The sequence below is a fragment of the Suncus etruscus genome, chromosome 14, assembly GCF_024139225.1.
Source record: "Suncus etruscus isolate mSunEtr1 chromosome 14, mSunEtr1.pri.cur, whole genome shotgun sequence".
NCBI classification, from domain to species: domain Eukaryota; kingdom Metazoa; phylum Chordata; class Mammalia; order Eulipotyphla; family Soricidae; genus Suncus; species Suncus etruscus.
The window spans coordinates 659,004-671,776 of record NC_064861.1 but is presented as its reverse complement, the minus strand read 5'-3'; the positions used below and the strand labels follow the sequence as shown (position 1 = coordinate 671,776).

At 38.6% G+C, this 12,773-nt stretch overlaps 2 protein-coding genes across 3 annotated transcripts in view; one reads left to right on the top strand and one right to left on the bottom strand.

The window, feature by feature from the left end:
* The window catches only part of JAKMIP2 (janus kinase and microtubule interacting protein 2), a 230,115-nt gene that overhangs the window by 54,785 nt on the left and 162,557 nt on the right, over positions 1–12,773 (bottom strand). For both annotated transcript variants that reach the window (XM_049786880.1, XM_049786881.1), the window contains exons 6-9: positions 6,939–7,085; positions 6,012–6,152; positions 3,718–3,774; positions 1,463–1,582 (exon numbers count right to left, since the gene is read on the bottom strand). In XM_049786880.1, the coding sequence (XP_049642837.1) occupies positions 1,463–1,582; positions 3,718–3,774; positions 6,012–6,152; positions 6,939–7,085 (465 nt within the window). The remainder of the gene's footprint in view (positions 1–1,462; positions 1,583–3,717; positions 3,775–6,011; positions 6,153–6,938; positions 7,086–12,773) is intronic.
* The window catches only part of PPP3CA (protein phosphatase 3 catalytic subunit alpha), a 1,090,725-nt gene that overhangs the window by 1,034,455 nt on the left and 43,497 nt on the right, over positions 1–12,773 (top strand). The gene's annotated exons all lie outside the window — the stretch shown is intronic.

Sequence of the window (12,773 nt, the reverse complement as noted above, 5' to 3'; positions counted from 1 at the left end):
AAATATCTTTGATTTTATCCTTTAGTGAGTTCATATTCAGGGGCCTCTCACAATTCTTGACCAACTGGACCAAATAGCTCAAGGGTAGGATACAAGTGTGTGTTGCTGCTTGGCCCTGTGATGGTGGGGATTGGCCAAATTATATATAGCAATGCCTTAGGCCTCCGAGGCTGCACCGTCAATGGTCGAAAGGTGATGGGGGCATCCAGTTATTCATACATTTATGATTTAGCTTAAAGTATATTCAACTTTTAAAGATTAAATTGAAAAAACACATATTCGGGTTTTTTCATTCAAATCTGAGGTGTGTCCCTCAGTCTCATGTTTCAGTATTCATACCAAACAACTTCTTCCTCACATATATTTGAAAAATATTTTACAGCTTAAGGATTTAAAGATATTTTGATGGAAAAGATAAATTTAGAAATCTCTCCACCAACATGCTAAATTAGAAGTTCTGGGGAGGATCATACACCATGACCAAGTAGGATTCATCCCAGTTGTGCAAGTCTGATTTAAATTAAACAAATCAATCAATATAAATATACCATATCAATAAAAGAGAAGAGGAGACACATGGTTATATCAGTAGATGCAGAGAAAGAATTTAGTAAAATCTTACACCATGATAAAAACTAAACAAAATAGAAACTGCAGGAAGTTTGCTCAATATAGTGAGAGTCATTTACCATATACCTGTGTCAAATATTATTCTCAGTGGAAAAAAAGCTAAAAGCCTTTTTCCTCAGTTCAGGCATAAGACATATTTTTCTACACTTTCCACTTCTATTCAACTGTACTGGAAATGTATACCATAGCAAGTAGGCAATAAAATGATATCAAGGGCAGCATATAGGAAATAAAGGTGGCAAGCTCTCATTATTTTTGAAAGATACTATAATATGACAGGATACTATATTTGGAAAATCTTAAAGGCTCTACAAAATGTTCCTAGAAACAATATATTTTTACAGTAAAGTGGCAGGTTACAAAATTAATGTGCAAAAATCTATATGTTTCCTCCATACTTATTTTAAGAAAGATACTAATTGGAAATGATCACTCTAGACAAGAACTTGACTGAAAGAAGAAAAGAGATATGCATGATACCCCTTCAATAATGGCAAACCATGATGCCTAAAAGAAAATTAGGGCAAAAGAGAGAGAAGAAAAGTATTTTTCATAGAGGCAGACCTGGGGTGAGGGCCAGGGGACAAGAAGGAAACTGGGAAATTGGTGATGGGAAATGAATACTGGTGAAGGGATGTGTGTTGGACACTAATGATTAAAACTCAACTATCAACAACTTTTTAACTCTGTATTTCATGATGATTAATCTTTTAATTGGTTACTATTAAGAGATCTTTTTATGCTGTTCCAATATGGAGGTAAAAGTAAAATACATATTCTCTTATTTAAGGCAAATCAAGTAATATTATCAGAAAAGACTAGAAGATTTTACTTCGTCCAAGTCGTCATCAGGAGTAGCTGGTGTTCTGTCTGTTCTAAATGAGGCCATGGATGATGTCTCTGAATCCATGGAGTCTTCATCATAGCCAATAAATGGGTCCAGTACAGGCCTCTAATAGAGTGAAAATATAAATTTACTGACATAACCAAAAGTAGGGAAATCAACATATCAACATACATTATAAATTTACTGGCATAACCAAAAGTAGGGAAATCAACGTATCAGAAACAATCAATTGGCAAATATGCAAACAAACATAGAAGTACATCATTGGTAAAATAAAAATTTGGTGCATAAACCTGGTAGTTCCATTATGTCCCTTTCTTTCTCTCTCTCTCTCTGTCTCTCTGTCTCTCTCTCTCTCTGTCTCTCTCTCTCTCTCTCTTGTTTTTGGTTTTTGGGCCACACCCTGTGATGCGCAGGGGTTACTCCTGGCTAAGCGCTCAGAAATCACTCCTAACTTGGGGGACAATGTATCAAATCCAGGTCTGTCCTGGGTCAGCCGCATGCAAGGCGAATGCCCTACCGCTTGCACTATTGTAACAGTTCATTATGTCTCTTTCATATTTTTCACTTCTTATGTTTTCAAGGAAGATTTTTTAATTTTTTTAATATTTGCCTCTTTCCGGCCAGGAGGCTAAGGGTCGAGTTATGGGATTCATGCTGGGAATCTTGGTGGAGGAAGGTCTACACTGGTGGTGGGAATGGCCCTAATTCTCTGTCACTTTGTTCTTGAAATCCAACTATGAAGGACTTGTAATTCACAATGATCTCAATAAGAACATTAAAAAATGGGGCCGGAGAGCTGGCGCTAGAGGTAAGGTGTCTGTATTGCAAGCGCTAGCCAAGGAAAGACCACAGTTCAATCCCCCAGCATCCCATATGGTCCCCCGAAGCCAGGGGCAATTTCTGAGCGCTTAGACAGGAGTAACCCCTGAGCATCAAACAGGTGTGGCCAAAAAATACCAATATCTATATATATATATTTTTTTCCTCTTTCTAGAAACAATGAAGCCTCTTGTAATTTTTGTCACACAGACTTTATTTTTTTCAGTTTTAGAAGTATATCAAATGTTCCTGAAAGCCATGGTAGTCAAGTGAAAGAAATTTCAGGCTATGTATTTGTTTTCTATACCAATATGATCAATATTATTAATTAAAAAATAAAATCAACCAAATATATAAAGTAATAAATCAAATTGGATATTGGTGATTTAAATAACTGAAGTGAAAATATATATCACAGGATGGCTATGAGATGCTAATATTCAGTGTAAGAGATTATGGTCTTCCAGGGACCCTGACCAGCGGGTAAAGCTGGAGACCACGTCAGTAATTCGCGGTTCTCGAAGAAGAATCCGGCCTGGAATAGAAGAGGGGCTGGGAAAATGAGACTCGAGACGAGGGTCCGATCAGGAGTCCAATTTAATAAAAGAAAATTTAGACCTTTTATAGACAATGCAAAACAGAGAGAGAGTAGGGGCGGGGAACAGTAGGAATTGCTGTAATTTTCCACGGGAACATCTTGATTTTACAAGGTTAATAAGATTATCATCAGTCAAGAGATTTACATTATTTTTGAGCAACAAAGTACAAAATCTAATCTCAGCTTGGGCCTTTTGACCCCTGTGTTTACAAGGACATCTTGGAGCCTAGTAACTCCCTAGCTCTAGGCTATTTCTATTTCTTTGGATCCAAAGGCAAGGAAGGCCACATGCAGTTTGTAAAAAGCACTTTGGCCAAGATTTTCAGAAACTTCCTTTTGATTAGTGAGAGGGCTTTTTAATTATTCCAAACAGTCTCCAACAAGAGATTAAGTCATGCATCATTGGCACTAGCTTAAAATATGATCCCCTATTTTGTCAGACAAATCTTAGGGGCTGGAGAGATAGCATGGAGCTAGGGCATTTGCCCTGCATGCAGAAGGATGGTGGTTCGAATACCGGCATCTCATATGGTCCCCGAGCCTGCCAGGAGCCATTTCTGAGTGCAGAGCCAGAAATAACCTCTTAGCACTGCTGGGTGTGACCCCCCCAAAAATCTTTTTGTATTAAACAAACCTTTATGGATCTCACTCAGAATATAATAGTATCCTTTATTGGACTTTTGAGAAACATGAAGAGATTTTCTTCTAGCTACAGTTCAGGAGCATCTACTTTGTCACATCTTCGCAGGAAAATTCCTTGGCACGTTTCATTGTCTAACTGCGTCTAAGAAAAACACTGGTAACCTAGTTTTGTCATTACCTTAATTGGCTTGGAACTTCTCCTATGCTTTCTCCTACGAATGAGCTTTTCTCGGTCCTGCAAAAGGAAGGAATTTTCAGATTTAAAGTTTTATTTATTTTCCTAATATTTTTTTCAGAGATAATTATTGTTCAATTGAGATGTTATATATTTCTGTAAAATATTTGATAAATTTCACAACATTTTTGCTTTCAGGCCACACTTGGTAATATTCAGGGAGTTATTTCTGGCTTGCACTCAGGGGTCACTTCTGGCAATGCTCAGAAGACCATATGGGATGCCAGGGATTGAACCCAGATAACCCAGGTGCAAGGCAAATGCTGTGCTACCACTCCAGTGCCTCAAAAACATTTTGATCAGCATTACGTTTTGGCGCAGGGTTTTGGGGTTTACTGGGCACTTTCCTTAATATTAGCACTGGATCTCAGATTTTTTTAGAGAACATGGAGATTTAGGCTGAAGACACTAAAATCCTAAATAGCATACCATCCCTCTAAATAGCTAGCTTGTTTAACAAAAAGAAATAGTCACCTCTCAATTTTTATATGGCTAAAAGTGTTAACATTATTTTTGATCCTTCCTTTCAATTCTTTATTGGTTAAGTATGAAGATCGCATAGATGTATCTTATAATCAATGATCATACAGTATCAGGATTCTGAAATCTAGAAATTAGGTATTTTGCTAACAATACACCTTATTCCTCCTATTTATCAACACTTAATTCAATATCTCACACACAGTACTTAATTAATGAGTCAGCTCATAACTGATTTCATATCAGAACAAAAATTATAGTCTCTGAAGACGAAACAGTCTATTTCTTTAGAATTATCTAATGACCCTTTAATGAAGGAATTCTAGTCAATAATTTTATGGGAAAATCATGTTGTTACTGGCTACACTTTGAAAATAGACCTTTTATTGATCTTCAGATATTTATGGAATTAATGGAGCAAATTCAAAGCAGATAAAAAAGACCTATTTTGGCATTCAATTTGAAATACTGGTATGCAAAAGTACTTCAAAATGATTTTGTTTTCAACTCTAAGTAAAATCAATTATGCAGTTTGATTATGCAGTTCAGCATATCTGATACTTAAAAATTAACTAGATTACTCAATAAAATATGTATATTACATCAACAAAACAATTTAAAAATTGAACACGAAATGATGATTAATAGTATTTACAGTATTTTCTTAATGCTAGTGCATCATTATATTCCCTCAACTCTGGATACTTGTTGCCTAAAACCAATCACTGCTTGCTCAAGTTGATTGGGTCTTTCTGTTCTGACATGAAATCTGTCTTTCATAGAATAAAGACAGGCAAAAAAGGGAAACACCAAAACACCCAAATGCCTGACATTTAGTCCACCCTTGTGGTTAATAGAACAGGTCAAGAGGAACAGGAGAGTCACAATTCATCTATGAACTAGGTATGCTCTACTTGCTACAGTCAAGATCAAGATCAAGACAAAAGCTGGTTATGTAGCAATTTCAACAGACACAAAACTATGAGCTGATTCATTCATGAGATGCTGTAGTGAGACATTGAATTAAATGTTGGGAAGCAGGAAGAATAAGGTCTTATTATTGGACAATACCTAATTTATTTTTTAAAATGATTTTTAATGTGATCAAAGTGAATTACAAGTCTTCCACAGTAATATTTAAGGTACATAGTGACAATGAATTAGGGCCATTTCCATCACCAGTGTCGTCCTCCCTTCCGTTCCCAGGATGCATGCCATACCTCCCCCCCTTTGCCCAATGGACTGCTAGTGTAACAGCAAAGGACTGCTGGTTAAACAATCTGCAACCCAATTGTTGTAGATTGGGTTTTAATTCTGGTTTTGTTGACTTTGGGTTTGGTGCTTAAGTCTGATCACAAACTACCAAATTTCTCAATTTCCGAATCCTGATACTGTATGATTACTGATTATAAGATACACCCAGACTCAACTAATAATGAATTCAAAGTTTTATTTTCATGTGCTTTTTACCTATTTTGCTGCCAAATTAACACATGGTTAAAACTGAAAAGGTATAAAGGCATTAAATAATATAACATGCTTTTGAATGTTTTATTTTAATAAATACTGTATTTATTCACTCTGGGGTCATATTCATAAGTGCTTAGGGGACACACTCTGCTTGTTGCTCGGTGGTTGCTCCTGGTATTACTGTGGAGGGTCATGTAGACCTTGCATGTCTCCAGCAAGAAAAACATGCATACTGCCTTTACAGGCTTCTCTGGGATCCTAAAATGTTCCCAATGATCAAGTCTTACCCTTGTGAGTTCATCAATAATGTTCTGTTGCTCAATGACCTGAAGTTTTAGAAACTCTGTTTCTTGTTCTTCATTAGCTTGGTCAAGGTCATTCAGAGATTTTAATTTCTTCAAGGGTGGGTGGGATGTTATTTTTTCTCTCTGGATTTGAAAGAAAGACAGTGCAGGTAGAGTTGTACAATTCTCAAACTTTGGTGGTTAACATAAAATATTTCTAGAAACTTTTTGAGGTTCCATCTAAATATGAAAGCTGCTTTGCTTAAATATTCATACACATAAGTAAAATCCATCTTATGGGGGCATACCTTCCAGGTGCCAGGGGGACAGATGGGATAATGGGTTGAACCCATATCAGCCATATGTAAGATAAGCATCTTACCTAAGTACTTTCTCTCCAGCCCCAACTATAATCCTCAAGTACATTTTACGTCCTGTTTTAAGTTAAAATCATGGGGGGAATGTCTGAAATTTTTACAGTCACATCAGGAGTCCGGTGTTGTACACATTAACATATCACTTGTCTATATACAACATAAATGGTGTGGTTTTTCTCCCCATCATTACAAAAATTTTTAGATGATGACAAATCCCTCAGGTACAATTAGAAAGAAATTATAGAAATTCTTGGAAGGAAGTGTCTGGTTGAGGAGAGATGGTGAAAATTTGCTTTTCTATTTCAGAGCTTTGAAGAATTACAGATTCCTGGAAGCACTCCTACAGTTCAGCAAATTTAGAAACCACAGATTTTTCAGAGCCAGCAACCTTCTTTTGCTTTCATCCTGAAAGTCTCCTTGCTTGCATAAGGGAAAAACTCAACTTCTTAAATAGCATTGCATCTTAAAAATAAATTGAGAAAAAACAATGTGCCAGGTTAGGAGAGTAATACAAGGGAAAAAGCTACAGTTCTACTGTGTCTGGGATATGCACCATTTCTGAATTCTCCTTGGTAACGGCTTTTAGTTTCTCTTCCATGCGCTGTAAAGACACCATCAGCTCATCATTTCTCTTGGCGAGGCACTTGTTCCTTTCCAGAAGAGGCTTACATTGTTTTTCAGTTTCCCGCACACGTTTTAACTGTGAAAACACAAGTTAGATGTATCTCTTGATAGTTATATCTCTTGTGTTATATTATATCAAAATAACTGTGTTAGTAATACCTCTTGTGTTATAGAGACTGGGGTCACCTTTTTAAGTTTCACGCTATGTCTGAGGATGACCACAGACATTTCAGTCCTGCATTCTAACAGGCTTAGATTTCAGTTTTCTTTAATAGCTTTAATCAAGTTTCCACGATCCTGTGTCATTCTGTTCACTAAGAGGAAATGCTGCTGAGATTCTATATTCAGATAAATGCTCAGGAAAAGCAATCATTCCTTGCTCCTTTAGCTCAGTTACTATACCATTCAGAACTCCACTCTATGATGTTCATTATACATAGACCAGCATGGCAATGACCTCTCGTTGCCTCAAAGAGTTGAAAGAGCCAATTGACTGACAAAGGCACTAAGTCATGCAACCAGTGCTGGGCCCCAAAGCTAGCTGTCTTCCCAACACATTTTCTGTCAGAGATTTTGCTAAGGTTCCTGATGCACACTTACACTGTTTTTAAAGGAATGTTTTACTGAGGGTAAAAAAAAACAACCAACTATCATACTTTTGAAACTACTGATACTCATATTTTAAAGAGTATATAATTTTATGTACATAGGAAACCATCATTTACAATATTTAAAATGATAGAACTTAAATCAATAAAAGTTAAAAAATAAAAGAAATAATAGAACATAAAAAAGACATCACATTCTCACCAAATTGCAAAGAAAATGATCATGTTGCTACCCACCCATAGCGAAAATGATCTTACTTTGATTAGTTCATTGAGTCAAAGCAGAATTTCTCTCAAATACCTGGTTGGGTATTTCTTTACTGCAGGGTGGAGGCACACCAAGGGGGTGTCCAGGGTTTACTCCTGGCTCTGCACTAAGGGCTTGCTCCTAGTGGTGAATGGGGGACCATATATGTTGCTGGGGATTGAATCTGGGTAAGATACATGCAAGGCAAGTATTCTGCTTGTTCTTCTATCTCTCTGGAACCAATATTTCTTATTGTGAGGTTTGTCCTACACTGGGATGTGATGCAATGTTCTTACATTTGCCAATGAAATGTCAGTGGCACCTAATTAGTAATAATAATCCCAAGTATCTCTAAGTATTAACACAGCAGTTTAGAGTAAAATTCAGTTCTGTTTGTAAATGCTATCTTGGGAGTAAAATGTAAATAGCTGTCTCCTTTGAGTCTCACAACTCATCCATTTGTTTGGGTAACATATTTATGGTCCTCCCATACAAACAAAGTTCCATGTAAAAGTTTTTAGGTTTGTTTCATTCTTTTCTACCATTGACTTTGAGAATACTGGGGGAGAGGCACCAAGAAGGCTCCCCAATTAGAAATAAAAGAAAAGACTGTTTAATATAATCACTCCTATTTTTTTGAGAATTCAATGTTTTCAGAAGTGCTGAGATAGAGGAATATCTAGCTCTGAATATATGAAAAGGCTTCCCTGGTGATTCAAAAACAGAATTTTCTAATTCTATTTGAAAACTTGCATGCTACATAAAAGTACAAAATTGGTTTTAGGGTTAGATGAGATTTAAAAAGCTAAAACTCAGTTTTGAGCTGTGTGACCTGAAACACTAAAATAAGGCCTAAATTAACTTAAAAAAAGGCAACTATTGGGGCTGGCGAGGTGGTGCTAAAGGTAAGGTGTCTGCATGGTTCGACCCCCGGCGTCCCATATGGTCCCCCCAAGCCAGGGGCAATTTCTGAGCACTTCGCTTAGCCAGGAGTAACCCCTGAGCATCAAACGGGTGTGGCCCAAAAAAACCAAAAAAAAAAAAAAAGGCAACTATTCCACTAGATTCCCTATTTTAAAACTAATGTCTTTTCTGGAGATCAATGACACGTTTTAAGTCATTGAGAACACACTAATTATATAATACAAATAAATATAAAGAAAAGAAAATATGTACAATTCTGTATCATATATCAACAATGATAACTTTATAATTATTTTAAAATATATACTTTGAATATAATATAGGTTGAAAGAAATAATACACATGTATGCATATGTATGTTGTATATATATTTTAATAAAAATAATAAGAAGTCTAATAGTTCGATACCCCCGGGAAGGTAAGGAAGCCCCGCCCGCCCGCCCGCCCCAACCCCGCGAATGGCTGCCATCCTCCTGCTGGGGTTCCCATACCCCCGGGAAGGTAAGGAAGCCCCGCCCGCCCGCCCCGACCGCACAAACGGCTGCCTTCCTCCTGCTGGGGTTCCCTTGCCCCCGGGAAGGTAAGGAAGCCCCGCCCGCCCGCCCCGACCGCGCGAACGGCTGCCTTCCTCCTGCTGGGGTTCCCTTGCCCCTGGGAAGGTAAGGAAGCCCCGCCCGTCCGCCCCGACCGCACAAACGGCTGCCTTCCTCCTGCTGGGGTTCCCATACCCCCGGGAAGGTAAGGAAGCCCCGCCCGCCCCAACTGCGCAAACGGCTGCTTCGCTCCAGCTGGGGTTCCCGTGTCCCCTGGAAGGTAGGGAAGCCCCGCCCACCTACTCCGACCCCGCGAACGGCTGCCCTGCTCCTGCTGGGGTTCCTTTGCCCACGGGAAGGTAGGGAAGTTCCGCTCACCCACGCGGACCGCGTGAGCGTGCCCCGCCCCCCGTGGGTATCTCCTGCCTTCCAGAAATAGCTGACAACAATAGGGCAAAGCAACGAATCAGGCCACAGAAAGAGCACAAGAGGAGCCAAACCGCAGCAAGCCCACCCAACAGTACCACTAGATCCACCCTCAGGGAGGGGAACCATTCCCACACCACAGGGGATCAAAACAGACTGAAATTGGAAGAAACAGCACTCCAAGCACACGAATAAACACAAGGAAATATGGGTAAATCAAAGAGAACCCTAAGATCTGAAGATACGGAGACAAACCCCAACAAGCTTCCAAGTCCGCCAAAACGCACAGATCTGTGGGAAAGCGAACTTAAAAGCAGCAATGAGGAAGGAAACGCAAGAACTAATAAAAGAAATGAGAGAAACTTTAGCTACCGAGTATAATATATCTATGGAGGAACGAATCACCCAAATTAAAGAAGAAATGTTAAAAAGTATGAGAGAGTCCATACAAAAAGAAGTGAAGGAATTAACAGACAAAGTAACAAGCCTTACTAGCAGAAACACAGAGTTGGAGAAACACATCGAAGAACTCGAAGGAAAACTGCAAACAAAAAATGACCAAGAAACCAACAAAGAAATAAAAGGCAAAGCACTGGAAGGAAAAGTCCAGTACCTAATGAACAAGGACAAAAGAAACAATCTAAGAATCGTGGGTATACCAGAAGGGGAGGAAATAGGGAAAGGGGAAGAACAAGTAGTCAGAGAGATAATAGCAGAGAACTTCCCCACCCTCTGGAATGAAACTTCAGGCCAAATCCAGGAAATCAAGAGAGTCCCTAATAAAATAGATCCTAATAAACCTACACCAAGACATATAGTAATCCAAATGGCAAAAAACAAAGAGAAAGAAGAACCTTCTTAAGGCAATAAGAGAGAAAAAAAACCTCAAATACAAAGGTAGGGACATAAGAATCAAACCAGATCTCCCAATCGAAATAATTCAAGCAAGGAGACAGTGGAATGACATATTTAAACGACTGAATGAAACTTCCAACCTAGAGTCCAATACCCGGCAAAATTATCATTCATATGGGAGAACAGACTGAAAACATTTTCAAACAAGACCGAACTAGAGCTATTTGTGCAAACAAAGCCGATCCTAAACGACCTACTCAGAGATGAATTATACAATCCAAACCCCCGATTGTAACAAAAGCCACCCTACACAACACAACTGCACAACAGTCCTCTCTCAATAATCTCCCTAAATGTTAATGGACTAAACTCTCCAATTAAAAAACACATAGTAGAGAACTGGATTAGGAAAAATAAACCGGACTTCTGCTGTCTACAAGAAACACACCTACAGCTACAGGATAAGCATAGGCTTAGAATCAAAGGATGGAAAGTAATTATTCAGGCCATTGGAAAACAAAAAAGAGCAGGGACAGCCATTTTTATATCAGACCAAATTGCATTCAACCTCAAGAAAGTGGTCAGAGGGGCCGGGCGGTGGCGCTAGAGGTAAGGTGCCTGCCTTGCCTGCGCTAGCCTAGAACGGACAGCGGTTCGATCCCCCGGTGTCCCATATGGTCCCCCAAGCCAGGAGCAACTTCTGAGCGCATAGCCAGGAGTAACCCCTGAGTGTTACCGGGTGTGGCCCAAAAACCAAAAAAAAATAAAAAAATAAAAAAAAAAAAGAAAGTGGTCAGAGATAAAGAGGGTCACTACTTACTGATCAGGGGAACATTAGATCAAGAAACACTAACCCTGGTCAATATCCATGCACCCAATGTAGAGTCAGCAAAATATGTGAGGCTACTGCTCGTAAACCTGGAGAAACACATGAAGGGAAATGTGATAGTAGTAGGGGACCTCAATAATCCACTATCACCACTGGACAGATCCACCAAACAGAAAAATAGCAAAGAAATAAGAGCTCTAAATGAAAAATTAGAAGATTTAGGGCTAATAGACTTATATAGAGCCCTCCATCCCCAGAAAGCAGAATACACATTCTTCTCAAGCCCACATGGAACCTTCTCCAGAATAGACCATGTCTTGGGATACAAAACCAATCTATACAAGACCACAAAGGTAAGGATCATTAGAAGTACCCTTTCAGATCACTATGCAACAGAACTCAAAATTGACGTCAAGAAGAAACAATGGAGAAAAACTAATACCTGGAGATTAAACAACATGCTGCTCAACAACAGCTGGATCAAAGAACAACTCAAGGAAGAAATAAAAAGATTCCTTGAGACAAATGAAAATGAAGAGACAACATGTCAAAATTTGTGGGACACAGCAAAAGCAGTAATTAGGGGGAAACTCATAGCAATACAGGCCTATGTCAAGAAACAAGAAAATAACAAAACCAACAGTTTAAAAGATCACCTCAAAGAATTGGAACAACAGCAACAGAGAAATCCAACCATGACCAGAAGGCAAGAAATAATAAAAACCAGAGCAGAAATAAACAACATAGAAACTAAGAAAACAATACAAAAAAATCAATGAGACCAGGAGTTGGTTTTTCAAATAAATAAACAAGATAGACAAACCACTGGCAAAACTCACCAAAAAGAAGAGGGAAAACTCCCAAATCAGTAGGATCACAAATGAAAGGGGAGAGATTACAACAGAACCTCAAGAAATACAATATATCATAAGATCATATTATGAACAACTATACTCAGCTAAGATAGAGAACCCAGAAGAAATTGACAGATTCTTGGACAAACACCTTCTTCCAGGACTGGAAAAGGAAGAACTAGAAAGCCTAAACAGACCAATCACCTCAGAGGAAATTGAAGATGTAATTAAAAAACTCCCTAAGAACAAAAGCCCAGGCCCAGATGGATTTACAGGTGAATTCTACCAAATATTCCGGGAAGATTAACTGCCACTTTTCCATAGGCTCTTCCAAGCCATAGAAAAAACAGGAATCCTCCCTAACTCCTTCTATGAGGCAAATATCACACTCATTCCCAAAGATGGCAAAGATACCACCAAGAAAGAAAACTACAGACCAATCTCACTAATGAACATAGATGCAAAGATACTCAACAAAATCTTAGCAA